At 52.2% G+C, this 15962-nt stretch overlaps 1 protein-coding gene across 1 annotated transcript in view; it reads right to left on the bottom strand.

Moving 5' to 3' along the window:
• TMEM201 (transmembrane protein 201) overlaps positions 1-15962 on the bottom strand; it is a 132517-nt gene that overhangs the window by 21629 nt on the left and 94926 nt on the right. Inside the window, 2 exon segments of the mRNA XM_061566022.1 lie at positions 4197-4592; positions 6734-6805. Of these exon segments, the coding sequence (XP_061422006.1) occupies positions 4197-4592; positions 6734-6805 (468 nt within the window).

A 15962-nucleotide genomic window follows, 5' to 3' on the forward strand; every position in this document is an offset into this window, starting at 1 on the left:
TTTTATTACTTTATTATTTCCATTCTACGTGACTTTACCGAAAGAACCAAGAAGATCAGCCACACCCGTTAACGATATCACGATTTAGTGGGTCGACAATGCTCTCAAGCCCGGTCACCGGTGACTGCACACAAAGAGAACAACAATCGCATCAACTTTGGTTTCGCAATCAATTGGGCAAAATATTTGCAGATCTCTGCATATTTCCAGTCTTGAACGTCATGCGACGGACGGAAAGTGTTGACTTGGAGGTCGATCGCTCGAGGGGGATCTCGAAAGTAGTTCTGCGATCTTCTTAGGTTTTTTCGGTAAAGTCGCGTAGGTAAAAAATAAAAAAAATAAAAATCACGACGTTTCGGAGGCAACACAAGCTTCCGTCTTGCCTCCGAAACGTCGTGATTTGTATTTTATTTTTATTTTACTTTTATTAATTAAAATTTTTTACCTACGTGACTTTACCGAAAAAACCTAAGAATATGAATCCTTGCAGTCACGAAAGCTTCAAATCTAGTTCTGCGATGTCAGCTTGCGCGGGCCATTCTCCAGCATAAAGGGTGGCACTGCCCTGTGAGAGATCCGAACGGGCGCTTATTCTCATCACGTGACGCCAATAGCACAATCGCCACAACATCCAGGACGACTATGAAATAAACACCGGTTAAGCTTAAGATGCTGTTGAATTACGATGCCGTATCAAATGCGTAATGACAATGCCATCGAATAGTCAAGGAAAGCCTCCCTGCACTTCGACATTCCTTTAAAAGAGGGTGCTGCGCATGGGTGTTCCGGTTGGCAGGATATGAATGTGACTGCTGAGCGAACACACTTCGCCCCTCCACAGCACAGCTTTCCTCGCTCTGTGGGGGAGTAGATACGTACCAAAAAAAAGGGGCACACAAAGCGAAACCGCACGAGGAGACAGCTGCCTGCCGAGCAGCGCACGCAGGACACACGCAGTACGCGCACGCAGTACGCGCACGCAGTACGCGCACGCAGTACACGCAGGCAGTACACGCACGCAGTACACGCACGCAGTACACGCACGCAGTACACGCAAGCAGTACACGCAAGCAGTACACGCACGCAGTACACGCAAGCAGTACACGCACGCAGTACACGCACGCAGTACACGCACGCAGTACACGCACGCAATACACGCAAGCAGTACACGCAAGCAGTACACGCACGCATTACACGCACGCAGTACACGCACGCAGTACACACACAAAACATACCGCTACACACTAATGCTGTCCCACGTCCGACCGCAAATCTGTATTCGAGTGATTTCAAGCCGCATTAAATAGCGAATTTTGGGCAGAAATAGTTTTGCCACATTCACAGCGCAAAATTGCACGAACCGAAGCCGCATGAAGCGAGGAGAACCTGTATCTCGTGCCTTACTTGAATTGTTAAATTAACACGATGAACCTGTACTGCTGCTTCCAATCAATGTGCCCGTTTTAATTTCAGATATCTATATTCTTTGGGTCTTTCGATGAAGCCACGTAGATAGAAAAAAATATAAAATAATAAAATAATTTTACTTTAGTATTTTATTTTATAATTTTTGTATTTATTTTTACAATGATTTTATATCTACGTGGCTTTACCCAAAGAATATGAATTCCTGCAGTCACGAAAGCTTTAAGGTAAGATATCTAGTTGCTGCTTCTCAAACTCATACATAAAATCACGATAACTGTTTGTACTCTCACCAAGTGGAGAGGGATATTTTAACGTTTCGGCCAAGTGGCCTTCTTCAGGCAATAGTAAAGCTTAGAGAGAAAGACACACACACAAACACACAGAGGGAGAGAGAGAGAGAGACAGAGAGGGAGTCTAAAACAGTGCTGGGGAGTGATGCCGGCTAGTGTGTGATGTCAGATAACTCACGAGGGGGTGTAATGAGTCATGAGCGTTTGAAATTTCTTCGACCGCATTCCAAACGTTAACCACGTCGACTGTCTGACCACACGTTCAACGTGCGCTGTGTTATCACTTCTTATGACCGTGGCCTTTCGTGAAGAGTAGTCTTTTCCGCATCAACGAACTCACACCACCATCATCATCATCATCACCGTCAGATGAATCGCGTAGGTGATCAGCGTGTGTCCATGTTCCAGCTCACGCCTGGTTTTAAATAACGAACTTCTTACCCCATCTTCTTGGTTCTTTCGGTAAAGTCATCACGTAGAAGGGAATTAATAAAATAATAAAAATTAAACATAATAAAATAAAATAATTCTCACGACGTTTCGGCCACAATGCGTTGTGGCCGAAACGTCGTGAGAATTATTTTATTATGTTTTATTTTTATTATTTTATTATTTCCCTTCTACGTGACTTTACCGAAAGAACCAAGAAGATGAATCCCTGCAGTCACGAAAGCTTTAAATCGAACTTCTTACCCCATGTTTCGGCTATGGCCAAAGTCACTCGGCATGCACCACATCTCGTCAGATCTCTCGGACGCTTTATCAGATTCTGACCCTGGATAGGTGTTTGGTCCGGCGTCCACCACGCACAAACAGGGTTGTCATCGCGTTCCGGGACTCATTGTCAGCGGACGGCAGTGCAGGAAATATCCGTTATTATACTGCACTACGCTCCTTGCCTTCACCAGCCTGCACTGACCAGCATTCTGAAGCATGGTCACCCCCCATCCCCCCATAACCACCACCCCAACAACTCTTTCAATACATGTGGTCAGCGTGGAAGAGTAGGCCAAATGTCCATTAGAAGGGAGCTCTCTTAATTCCCTTTTAAGCCAAAACACAGAGCACGCTTGCTCCTATATTTGACCGCTATACATTTCCACGTGATGATGAGCCACCTTCGTTGAGTGATCAATTGTGGCCAGGTCGCTTCCGAAAAAATTAACCTGTAAAAACAAAGTTTTTCACTATAAATCCTTTATATGCGTGGTGGCTAGAGTCCTCTCGTCCTCTGGCTTGAGATGGCTGCCACCTATGGGTCAGATGATTGTCTGCCAGCATTAAGCAATTGGTAATTAAATATAAAAAAAATTTCCCTAAACAGTGTAAAATTTAGGAAAATTTTTTTCACGAAAATTAATTGTCACGCACAACGAGTTTGTGTGGAAAATGTCAGCTCGATTGGATCACGGGAAGTGGGTTAAAAAACGACCGAAAGATTTGCACGGTCGTAAGCAAGCAAGCACGCAAGCACGCAAGCAAGCAAGCGAACTTAATATAAAGGATTTAAAAATATATTCGCCTGTGGAGGACGCGGGGATCGATCCCGCGACCTTTGGCATGGGAAGCGAGGGCGCTACCAACTGCGCTACTCCGCCACGGCCTGTGGAGGGGTTACGCTCTGGGCTCTTACACTCTGACGTTCAGCCAAAGCCAAGAATGAGTTCTTTTGAATATATGTAAAATATTTTTTTTTTGCCTAAAAAGTGTAAAATTTTGGGATTTTTTTTCACGAACATTAATTGTCTGGCACAACGAGTCTGTGTGGAAAATGTCAGCTCGATTGGATCACGGGAAGTGGGTTAAAAAACGACCGAAAGATTTGCACGGTCGTAAGCAAGCAAGCACGCAAGCACGCAAGCACACAAGCAAGCAAGCGAACTTAATATAAAGGATTTAAAAAGAGCTCTGTAGCTCCGTGGGCCTTACCTGGTAAAATAAAAAATAGTTTATAAGTTTAGATGAGCGATGGAGCCCGGCTCAACGATGAGAGTTGATGATGAGAGAAAGTTTAGTTTAGTGTGTACCTAACTTTAATCTGGCGCCTCTCGCTCCCAGAATACTCGCATCGCGCTTTTCGATTTGCGTGTGTTTACTTCACTGTTAAGATGTACAGCTTACACCATTGTAACCTCATTTGCTAGTAAAAAATGAGTTGTGCGCCTTTTGGCGTCATCTGGTCCAACCCATGTGAGACTAGGCTCTAAGGAAAGCTGTCTCGGGTGTGGACCAATCAACTTCAAGGACAGTGCATACATTATCAGAGTTATGTTTTTTTTTGCATTATGGCTGCAGGTATTGTGGTCTATGCAAACATGATTCCTAGTAAAAAAAGGTGTCAGTTTTGTTGCCAGATAGAAGGGTAAAAAACCAATTATCACGTACAGCTTACTTGCGCCTCCACCTAAACCTTTCTGCCACCTCCCGCTCTCATATTTCAAGCGCACCGCATTCGTTTACGTCTGTGTATCTGCGTACCGCACGGCATGGAGGCCCGGCTCGGCGGCCCCGTCCTCCTGCCGCCGACGCTGCGGGGGGCGGAGGCCGCGTCCTGGCAACAGTCGCCGGGGGCGACCACGGAGCCGGGCGGCGTCGGCGGCGACGACGTCGACGACGACGACGAGGCGGTGGAGGCGCCGGCGGCGGTGCCGGTGGCGGCGCCGGCGAAGGAGGATGAGGAGCCCAGGACGAGGCGAGCGGGGCTGATGAGCGGGCGCCGCGGGCGGAGCGGGGACGGCGAGAGGGGGCGGCACGGCGTGTACGGTGGCGGCGGGGGGGTCCGCGGCGCCGTCAGGAAGTCGGAGAAGAGCGAGCCGGACGTGGACAAGCACGACGGGGACACGGGGCGGCTCCGGGAGGCCACCGAGAGCGTGTCTGTGTGGCGCAGGCGGACACACGTGCACACGCAGACACATACAAAGACAAAGGTCCCCCCCCCGTATAGCCTTAACAGGCTGTTGGGGCAAGCGCGAGCGCCTGATGAAGGCCGGCACGGCACGCCAGGGGGCGGGTGGCGAATACCACACCCGACCAACTTTGTCTCCCTCGTGGCGATCTTTTTACACACCGTACCAGGTGCTCATTTGTGGCTGAGTCGACCTAGGGGAGGCCCAGGACCAGTTCAGATAATCGTCACTGGTGTCGACCGTGAGCGGGAATGGAACCCGGGTTACCGGGTTCATCGCACTAACTGCTACTCCCACCGCTCCCCACACACACACACACACACGTGTTCACACACACAAAAGTGCTCACACACACACACGCACGCCCACATAGTTATTCTCTATGGGACCCTTTTTTCCCCAGTATCAAGACGATGAAAAAGAAAGGGGCTTTACCCATTCGGCAAGAATACATGAGGCGTTAAGATTTTCAAACACCAAATGAACACCCATCACAAGGCACTAAAGTCTGCACTAACCACACACGCTTGTGGTCAAACATTTTTATACTCTTTGGTTCTGTCGGTAAAGTCACATAGGTAGAAAATTTAATGAAATAAAACAAAAATAATATATGACGACGTTTCGATCGCAACATCTCGCTGGTTCAGCAGTTCCACTGCTGGATTATGAGGACGACCGCTTGCGTTGCGATCGAAAAGTCGTGATATATTATTTTTGTTTCATTTCATTTATTTTTCTACCGACGTGACTTTACCGAAAGAACTACCAAAGATTTTATTTCGATTTAAAGCTTTCGTGACTGCAGGGATTCATCATCTTGGTTCTTTCGGTAAAGTCACGTAGAAGGGAAGTAATAAAATAATAAAAATAAAACATAATAAAACAATTCTCACGACGTTTCGGCCAACAACGCAAGCAGCCGTCCTCAGGTGAAAACCAGGTCCGTCGAGGCGACAGAGTCTGAATGAAACAGCACACGAGCTTGGAGCATATATATAAGCTGGGCGCATTGACAAAGGAATTTGCATATCAAAAGGAATTTAGCATATTTATGGGAAATGCAGGAATGTGATTAGTACTGCATATGCATGTGCATTATGCAGGATTAACAGCATCAAAGGGAGCTGCAGTTACTGCTGCTGCTGCACTTGCAAGTGCAGCAGCAACTGCAGCAGCAGCAGCAACTGCAGCAGCAGCAGCAACTGCAGCAGCAGCAGAAACTGCAGCAGCAGCAACTGCTGCAGCAACAGTAACTGCAGCTCCCTTTGATGCTGTTAATCCTGCATAATGCACATGCATATGCAGTACTAATCACATTCCTGCATTTCCCATAAATATGCTAAATTCCTTTTGATATGCAAATTCCTTTGTCAATGCGCCCAGCTTATATATATGCTCCAAGCTCGTGTGCTGTTTCATTCAGACTCTGTCGCCTCGACGGACCTGGTTTTCACCTGAGGACGGCTGCTTGCGTTGTTGGCCGAAACGTCGTGAGAATTGTTTTATTATGTTTTATTTTTATTATTTTATTACTTCCCTTCTACGTGACTTTACCGAAAGAACCAAGAAGAACTACCAAAGAGTATGGATTCCTGCAGTCACGATAGCTTCAAATCAAGGGTAAAACATTTTGTCAGTTGCTTTATCGTTGGTTCATTGATTTAGTAGGTCAAGGAATTAGTCAATTATTACATCTTTCATTCAGTTAGTCATTCGATCAGTTGGCCGATTAGTCATTCAATCAGCTGACTGGTCAGTCAGTCATAATCAACATTTACGAAAATACAAATACTTAAACTCGTACGCGCGCGATCTACCGCACGTATCGCGCCCTTGGAGAATCGCCATTAATCCATGAACCGTTCCTCCCCAGGTGTACGCGCGGGAGCGGAATTGGCAATCGCCGCAACAAGACGCGGTGATCGACGCGCCGGACGGCCCTCCCCTCTCGACCGCAGCGTCCTCTCTTGCGGGCTTCAATTCCCGCGGAGAGACCCGCGCGAGGGCAATGCCGTTCACGGGGAAAGTATGGCCAGCGGGTTCCGATCAACACAATTTAAATGCTCGCAGCGGTGCACCGTCCCCTGCATCGCAGCACGTGGATACCTGAGAACGGGTTGGCCTTGTACAAGGGCGGAGAGGCGATGGGACGAGGGCTCTCCAGCAGGTAGCACGGCTCTGCACAAACACAAAGACAACCCCCGCCCCGCGTAGGCTTTAGCAGGTTGTGGGGGCGAGAGCTGTTAGCGAGCACCTATTAAAGCCAGCACGGCGCGCGAGGAGCTGGTGTGGTAGATGCATCGTAGCATATTTAAATTTTCCAACGTTTGCTTTTGGGTGGAAATAGGCTGCATCCAGTGTCTCCTGATGGTAATATATCATCCGCGCAGCAATCAGAAATAATCTTTGCGAATATCCAATTGCCTTTTGTGCGTTCGTGTGTGTCCGTGCTCGTGTGAATGAGACTGCATGTCGGTACGCGCGTGCGTGGGCGTGAACGCGCGCGCACGCACGCATCAGAGCAACCGCACGCCCTGCGAGCCCATTACGCCCATCAAGTTTGGCAGTGCCTCGATCGAGTGAACAGCAGATGCGTAGGGTCACGCGCAACTGGGCCTCCTCTGGCGATATTGACACGTGTGAGACTGTGCCGAGACTGCGGAGCGTCGATCTGTCTCTCTCAGCTCCAGGAGGGGCTGGCTACTAACCAGGCAGACATCATCAACATTGTCGTCTTTTGATTTAAAGCTTTCGTGACTGCAGGGATTCATATTCTTGGATCTTTCGGTAAAGTCACGTAGAAGGGAAATAATAAAATAATAAAAATGTTAAACAATAGCAAGAACATTTTCTTGCTGTGGATTTCACACCTGATGATGATTGCTTGTGTTGCAGTCGAAACGTTGTGAGAATTTTTATTGTTATATATTAATATTATTTTATTATTTCCCTTCTACGTGACTTTACCGAAAGAACCAAGAATATAACATCGCCGTCGTCGTTTGCCACGGTGTATCCGCTGCTGGCCACATCATCATCACATGCCCAACGCTGGATAAACCCACAATTGTGGTGGCAGCACACGAGAAGATCTCGCATCATCAGCTACACACCCAATGACAAAGATCCCCAGGAAAGCCTTAAGCAAGCCGTTGGGGCAAGTGGTGTTAGCGAGCACAGTACCTATGAAGGTCGGCATGGCGCACAAGGGCGTGGGTGGCCAGCACCACGCCCGTCCCGGCCGCCTTTGTCTCCCCAGTCACGAGATCTACTACACACCGCGCCAGGTACTCATTTGAGGCTGTGTTGACCTAGTAGAGGCCCACTGTTATTGTTCGAGAGCGGGAATCGAACTCGGGTCACCGGGTTTGTAGCACGGCGTGCTCACAACTGCACTACCGCCCTACCCCAACATGCACACACAAGTGTACACAGCACACTGCATCGTGCGAGTACGCAAGTGAGTGAGCGTGTGTGTGTGTGCACGGGTTCGTGTAGGCAGTTGTGGAGAGAGTGGAGAGTTCCCATACATCGGCAGTGTGCTCATGACCGGCTCCGGTTTGACAGCATAGGTCTCACACAAATTCAGTCGAGCAGCATTATCTTTTCATCGGTTTCATAATATTGTGTGGAAGCTACCTGGTCTGTCGCTCTGCACGAAGCTTCAAGTCTTCTCGGCCACGGTCATTCCCTCCCTTCTCTACGCTTGTGAAACATGGATCCCCCTAATGGAACATCTTCGCCGGTTCGAAACATTTAGGCTGGCCTGCCTACGATCAATCCTGGGTTTAACCAGGCTGGATTGTGTGAGGAGCTTACAAATCCTTCAAAGATCTGGACAAAGTCCCATTGGTGAGCTCCTCCGGCAGGCAAGGCTGCGTTGGCTGGGTCATGTAGCCCGCATGCCCAGCCACCGCATGCCTAAACAGCTTTTGTTCGGCCGGATCGAGGGAGCTAAACGGGCGCGGCACGGGCTAGAGAAGAGATGGAGTGATGTGGTACAGGAGGATGTGGAGCTGAGTGGACTTGCCGATGACTGGTATCAGCAGTGTCAAGATCGGCCTCTGTGGAGGAGGCTCGTGAAGGACACTACTGGGCAATTGGAGGCAGTTGCCCCTCCAACAACAACGGGGGGCGGAGGAGCGACGCTCACAATAACGAGCGGAGTGCCGAGTAGATAAAACACAGAAAGTTGGCACAGTAGGGGGCACAGGTGGTGCATCAGCCAGTCATCTCGGTCATCTCAGTCAGTCGACCCGTGGCACCTGGGTCTGCCCGGTGACCTCCTGCCAGCGGGCATTCGACACTTCACGTGGCCTCAAGCGTTATGGTGACGTCACCGCGAATGGCGGTTGTTGTTGTTGTTATTGCCCGGGTTCGTGTATGCGCGCCTTATGTGCGTTAATTTGTCCGGGTAGATGTATGCATTTTGTGCATATATAAGTGTGTGGCCACACATGTGCGTACATGTGTGCATGCGTGTGTGCGTGTGTGATCCCACACACGAGTGAGTGCGTGCTTGCCCACACGTGTGTTTGTGCATGCGTGCCCGCATGTGTGTGTGTTTGCGTGCGTGCATGCGTGCGCGCCCCGCGCACGTGTGTGGGGCATTTGTGTGTCATCGGCCGTGAGACTCCAGGCATTCGCTTCCCTTAGCCGACACCTGGGCCTGACATACCTGTGCACGTTAACAAAAGCAGCGGGGATGAGCGGGGAGGAGAGATGACGGGGTGGGGGTGGGAGCACGGTGGGGCGGTGGGGGGAGTAGAGAACAGAGGGAAAAAAAGGAAACACAAATGCACGTGCAAGGCCCTCGGCCCGCCGGTGTCAAGACAAAAAATGTTGCAAACGCAAAGCCGAGCCGTCCCCCCCCCCCACCTGCCAAAAGCCCCCCTCACCCCTAGCCTCTTTCCATCTCATGATGGCGGAGAGCCGAGCTGGCACCATGCAGGGCCTGAGTTTGAATCCACGTTATCACCGCCCGTCGTTAAACCGGCTTACACAAAGTGAGAAAAAAATGACACCAAAGTTAAATAATGCGCACGCATGGAACATGGCAATGCTTTGCAATGTGCCGTTCTCATCGGGAGCCGATGGGTGGCTGTCACTGGAACATCCCGGACATCCGTGAAAAAAACAGATGTATCGCTCATGGGATTCTTTCAGCATAAATACATATTCTGATCCTGATACGTTTGCATACGAGCACAGAGGAGTCACTTTGGCCCTGGTTTGTCTACAAGTTTTAAGCAAGAGCTTCCACCAATTTGGCCGGTTTTCAAGCGAGCGAGTTTTTGCATATCAACTTTACAATGCAGGTTTGTCCATCCTACATTGCATCGTCTGCACAAGACGTATTGTGCCCCTCCGTTACAGGCAGACAGAGCAAATGTATAAACTCTTTCAACTTTAGATGGAAACCGTTTAGAAGCAACGCTATGCCGCCCATAAACTATTTTTTATTTTACCAGGTGAGGCCCACTGAGCTATACAGCTCTTTCTCAGAAGCGACCTGGCCACAAATGATAGCTCAACAAAGCGGCTTATCGCGTGGACATTTACAGCAGCCAAATACTCTAACCGTGTGCTTCTAAACCGGAGGGCCCGGAGAAAAATCCACGCGACCACGGGGAGAGAGACACGCAAACCTCCAAATATACAACAGGCGTCAGTCGGCAACGAACCCACGACCTCCTGCATACCAAGTGAGGTAGTTAACATCTCGCCACCTCGCCCCACCGTCCCCCCAACCCCCTCCCCCCCGCCCCCCTGCCGCCTACTCCATGCCAGGGCTCTTCGGTGTCATCACGTCGCACTATGCAATGTCGAGCCGCCCTTCACTTCCTGCACACCTGCAGGTCTAGAGGCCACAAAGCGGTGCTGGGGAAGGGGGCCGTGGAGGTGGGCGGGGGGGGGGGGATGTGGGCAAGGTCAATCCCCACACCACACCTAGCGTGGCCTTTCCCCAGCCGCTCACACCTGGGCCCAGCTGGAGAAACACGGCACCTCCACAGCGGATGAATCCGCGAGACTACGCGGGGGGAGGGGTGGGGTCGGGGGTTACCGACGGCGTCGATTCATCGAGCGACGACGACTCTTCCCCGCTTCGCGATTAGAATCGGAATATTTATTTATGCCGGAAGAATCCGATGAGCTATAAAGCTCTTTCCTTTCCACAGATGTCCAGTCGGGGGCACGGGGTCAGAACGTCAAGACGACGACGACGAGAAACAATACGCCACCGCCGCGGTCAAGCCGCGTTGCGATTTGTAGCCGCCGTAGGTAATCGGTTACAGCCACGGAACTCCCTCCCAGCCACTGGAGGCAGCCCACCTTCGCCGAGGCACGAAATGTTTCTTAATAAAAAGAACCGACCGTCGAATTGGTGCATCGGGAGAAGTCACCGAACCGGCGGAAGGGGGAGAGGACCGAATCGTGTCAAAGTAATAAAAAAAAGTTCGGCAAAAGGGTGAAAAAATAAGACGGGAAAACCCAAAAACTTTGCTCACTTTTTGAAGAGAAATAAACAGCGGCCGACTGATATTGACGTGAATTAGTGCCCCGACGGTGTTTGTCGCTCAAAATCCGAGATCTCTCTGCTATAACCCCCCCCCCACCCACCCTCACTTTGTAGAGTGCGCGGGGAAGGAATAAGCGCACATACAACTGAAGCCAACCATACAGTGCGGCGTGGAGGAACGACACGGGATAGGATGTGGGGGGGGGAGCAGGTTGAAGAGGCGGATGAATGCTGGGAGGAGGTGTAGAGGTGTACGGGCGATGGGGGCGTGCGGTGGGAGGGTGGGGGGCAGGGAGGAGGGGGGGGTGGGTTGAAGGGAGGGCTGCGGATAGGAAGAGAAGGTTGGGGGGCGGGGGAGCAAAAAGAAGAGAGGGAGAGAGAAGAAGGAAAAGAAGAAGGAAAAGAAAAAAAAAGTCGGCGACACAAGCTGACAAATATGCACCCAGAGAAAAGATTTCTACCTACAAGTGACCTGGAAACTATGCTAATCCCGCACGGCTGCGAGTGGTCACTGGCAACATCCTCGCCTCCAGCGCTCCGGGGGTGACCTTTGCCACCTGGCGTGGCGGCGTGCTGACGTATTGTGTTGCATTTCCAAGGCGATCGCGGCGCGTCCGGGCGTCCGTGCGTCTGTCCGTGCGTCCGTCCGTGCGTCCGTGTGTCAGTCCGTGCGGGTCCTACCGCTGCAGTCGTACTGGAGGCCGAACGGCGACATCGCGACGCAAAACTCGCCCGCCCCCCCCCCGCATCGTCTCTCTACCCCTGCACCTCCGATTAGCACGGTTGGCTCTGTACGGTGCGAAAGAAGTTCAACACACACAGAGCACTCTCTTCGCCAAGTGGCGCTTGCCACTCCACCCCCACATTGTGCGCCGTGCCGTCCTTAATAGGGGCTCGCTAACAGCACTTGCCCCGCTCGGTACGTACACTCACTCACCCACTGACGGTTGGCTCCGTATGGTGCGAAAGAAGTTCAAGGTACATGCCATACCGTCGTGGGTTTTCCGAACGGCTCGTAGTGTTGGAGTTTGTGGGGGGGGGGGGGGGCAGAGCGGCTGACGAAAGCACCCCCCCCCCCCCATTCCTTAACAAGCTGCAGTGTGGACATCTTCCATTGCCCCCAAGTCTGCCCTCACACCTTCCCTCCCATTCCCTTTTAGTTAAAACGTAACTTTAACGAACGCCGGCAACGACGCAAATTTTCACACGGACGGACGTACAACTGAGTTTCCGTGTCGATGTACTGGGGGTGGGGGGGGTGGGGAAATTTGGGGGGGTAGGGGGGGAACCCAAAAAGGTAAGAAAGACAACCAGGAGAACAAGAAACGCGTGTCATGGCGAACCAACCTGAGCAACTGAACGACTTCAAAAAAAGAACCCAGCCACAATCACTGTTCTCGTCGACCTCTGCTAAGCGCGTCCAGACGTACGCATCCTTGAACCCTGTACGCACGGGACCATTATGCCCTAACCAGGCAAGCGTGGGAGCACGAACACACACACGCGCGTGTGTACGTACAGACGCATGCATGGTGCTGAACTCGGGTCGCTGGCTTCGTAGCGCAATGCGCTAAATGCTGCACCACAGCTGCCGCATGGCGCACATACACGCACTCACGCACACAAAGACGAAGATCCCCCGTATAGCCTTAACAGACTGTTGGGGCAAGTGCTGTTAGCGAGCACCTAAGAAGGCTGGCACGGCACACGAGGGGGCGGGTGGCCAGCACCACTCTCGACCGCCTCTATCCCTGGTGGCGATCTTTAAACACCACACCAGGTACTCAATTTAGGCTGTGTCGACCTAGGGGAGGCCCAGGACCAGTTCAGATAATCGTCACTGGTGTCGACCGTGAGCGAGAATTAAACCTGGGTCGCCGGCTTCGTAGAGTACCGCTCCCGACCACTCCCGCACGTACATACGCGTGTGCTCACTCACTAGCGTACTCACACTGGCACGGTGGGATATGCGATGTACACCTGTGCGTGCGTGTGTGAGTGAGTGTGCTGTTAATGGTAAAGGAACACCTGGCTGCAGGGTGCTGATCTGGCCACGGGCGCTGCCGCGAGGAGCGGTTCTGGGCGAGCCTTAAGTGGAGCGGCGGTGATGTCACAACAACGCAGGTTAATGCGCCAAAAGACTCAATAAGGAATTGGCCAAATTACCCCAAGCAAGGCCCTCCTGGAAAAAAAGTCTCCAGATTCCGTGGAGGCTTTCCTGGCGAAATTACGTATCATCACTGTTATTGTTCATAGGGATTCACAGCCTTGGTCAATCCACTGCTGGCTGATTTGATACCTTGCCCCAAGCCGTGTCAGCCTTGGGGCTGTTTGTTCATACTTCACCACGTTGGTCAACGCATGCTGGTAAAGGGGGTGGACCCAGGACCAATTCAGAAGTCAAGAGGCTGCTGACGGCGAGACACAGAGAGACAGAGACGGGACAGAGACATGGAGACAGTCACCGCTCCATCAATTGACAGTGCTACCGCGCACTCTGTCACTTTTGTTCCGTCATTGCTTGGGAGGGGGAAGGGGGGGGGGCAGCCCACCTGCCCCCCTCCCTCCGGGCTAAACATTCTGGAGGGGTCAGAGGGCCGCACATCTGATCGGGCCTAAGTTTGGGCTCCACCAACGCTGTTTGCCTACGGTGCCACTGGGCCCCAACACCGAGACACGGGACGCGGCACAAAGTCACACCACGCGCTCGTCTGTGCGCAGAGTGCATGTGCCGCGCACGTCCACCCTGACTTCTTGCATCCTTGCTGCACACGCGTGCATACATACAGACGCCGAGACAAAGGTCCTCTCCCCCCGGATGACCTCATGGGCTGTCGAGTGCTCTTATTGAGCGCCGACGAAGACCAGCACGGCGCAAGAGGGGATTGGTTTGGCCAGAACAACACCCAGCCACCTTTGTCTTCCCACCCCCCCATACCCCAGTGCTGACGTTTCCACGCAGTCGATCGAGCAGAGGCCCAGGATGGTAACCGGTTTAGTTACCCACCACTGATGTTAGACGTGACCGGGAATCGAGCTCGAGCCAACAGGTTCGCAGCGCAGTGTGTGGGGAGCCAGCACTCCTCATACCACACGCACACACACACTCACGCACCCACGCACACACACACTCGCGCGCACACACACTCACTCACACACACTAACACATGCACACACACACGCACTCGCGCACGCACACACTCGCGCACGCACACACTCACGCACACACTCACACACGCACTCACACACGCGCACACTCACGCACACACTCACGCACACACTCACGCACGCACACACTCACTCGCGCACACACACACTCATGCGCGCACACACACACGCACACACACACTCACGCACACACACACACGCGTGCGCAATGCAGGCACGTGTATGTGTGTGTGCGCGTGGGCCCAGGGGGAGGTGGAAACAGGTGTGGGTGGCTTGTGTACACCTTGCGACGCCTCTGACAGAGAGGGTACAGGCACTGCCTAGTTAAGGCCGGGTTGCCGTGGCGAGGGGGGTAGGGGGGTGGGTGCTGGTGAACTCGCAGGGGGTTGGGTGGTGGTGGTGGTGGAGTGGGATGGGATTGTTGTGGGTTAGAATGCCGCGGCGATTCTCAGCTGTGTTCCCACACCCCCCGGCCGCGCCTTTAGTGGCTTCTCTCTAACAGATCTCGTGCAGCTGGAGAGGCGCAGAACCAACTGATTCCTGCTGTGTGTGCGTGTGTGCGCGCGTGTGTGTGTACGTGCGTGTGTGTGAGCGTGTGTACGTGCGTGTGTGTGTACGTGCGTGTGTGTGCGTGTACGTGTGTGTGCGTGTACGTGTGTGTGCGTGTGTGTGCGCGCGTGTGTGTGTGTGCGTGTGTGTGCGCGCGCATGCGGGCATGTGTGTGTTCGGGTGTCAGTGTGTGTGCGTGTGCACACGTATGTGCAGTGTAGTGGGGGGCGGTAGTGCAATGGTTAGAACCCGGCAACCCGAGTTCGATTCCCCTCCCGCGGCTAACACCAATGACGATTATATGAACAGGTCATGGGCCTCCCCTAGGTCGACTCAGCCTCAAATGAGCACCTGGTATGGTGTGTGAAAATCGCCACTGGGGAAACAAAGGCGGCCGGGCGTGGTGTTGGCCACCCACCGCCTCCTGTGTCGTGCCGGCCCTCATAGGTGCTCGCTAACAGCACTTGCCCCAACAGTCTGTTCAGGCTAGTCGGGGGATCTCTGTCTTTGTGTGTGTGTGTAAGCAGGGCATCAATGTGTGAGCGTGTATGGTTGTAAAGTCTGCACGCGTTTTTCGTGGAAGTGGCAATGTGCTTTCGCAAAGTTTTTCTCTTAAAAACCGGATACTCCCCGCAATCAGTGCCAATGCACACTGCGTATGAATTAAAACGGTGAATGTGCGGCCTCCTGTAATTGGTCCGGGTGCTAGAGGTCCAGCTGGGACGGAGGTTGGCGTGTGTGTGTCAGGGTTAAACCGGCATTTGAATCTGGGGTCAATCTCAACACGAGGGCTCGCGGCATTAAGTAACAGCAATGGCAACGCGCGTTGCGTGACCAGGAAAGCCTCAACGAATCTGGACACTGCAAATGTTGCCGATTTGGCCCGTTCATTTGTTCTCCTTGGTGCTTCGCAAGTGTGAGGAAGCCGAGGTGTCCGAATAAAACCCACGCAAATCCAAAGGGTAAAGCTGAAAGGTCCCAACAGGTATTGAAGTGGGCGTTACTTCCACTAGTGGCTGCCGAGGTCAACAGAGAACGCATTACGCACGGCGTGCACAAAAAATCGTGCGCGATTTAGCGCACGTGTCGTGAGCATCG

This window comes from Lethenteron reissneri, chromosome 36 (assembly GCF_015708825.2).
Source record: "Lethenteron reissneri isolate LAM-NWPU_2019-01 chromosome 36, ASM1570882v1, whole genome shotgun sequence".
Taxonomy (NCBI): Eukaryota; Metazoa; Chordata; class Hyperoartia; order Petromyzontiformes; family Petromyzontidae; genus Lethenteron; species Lethenteron reissneri.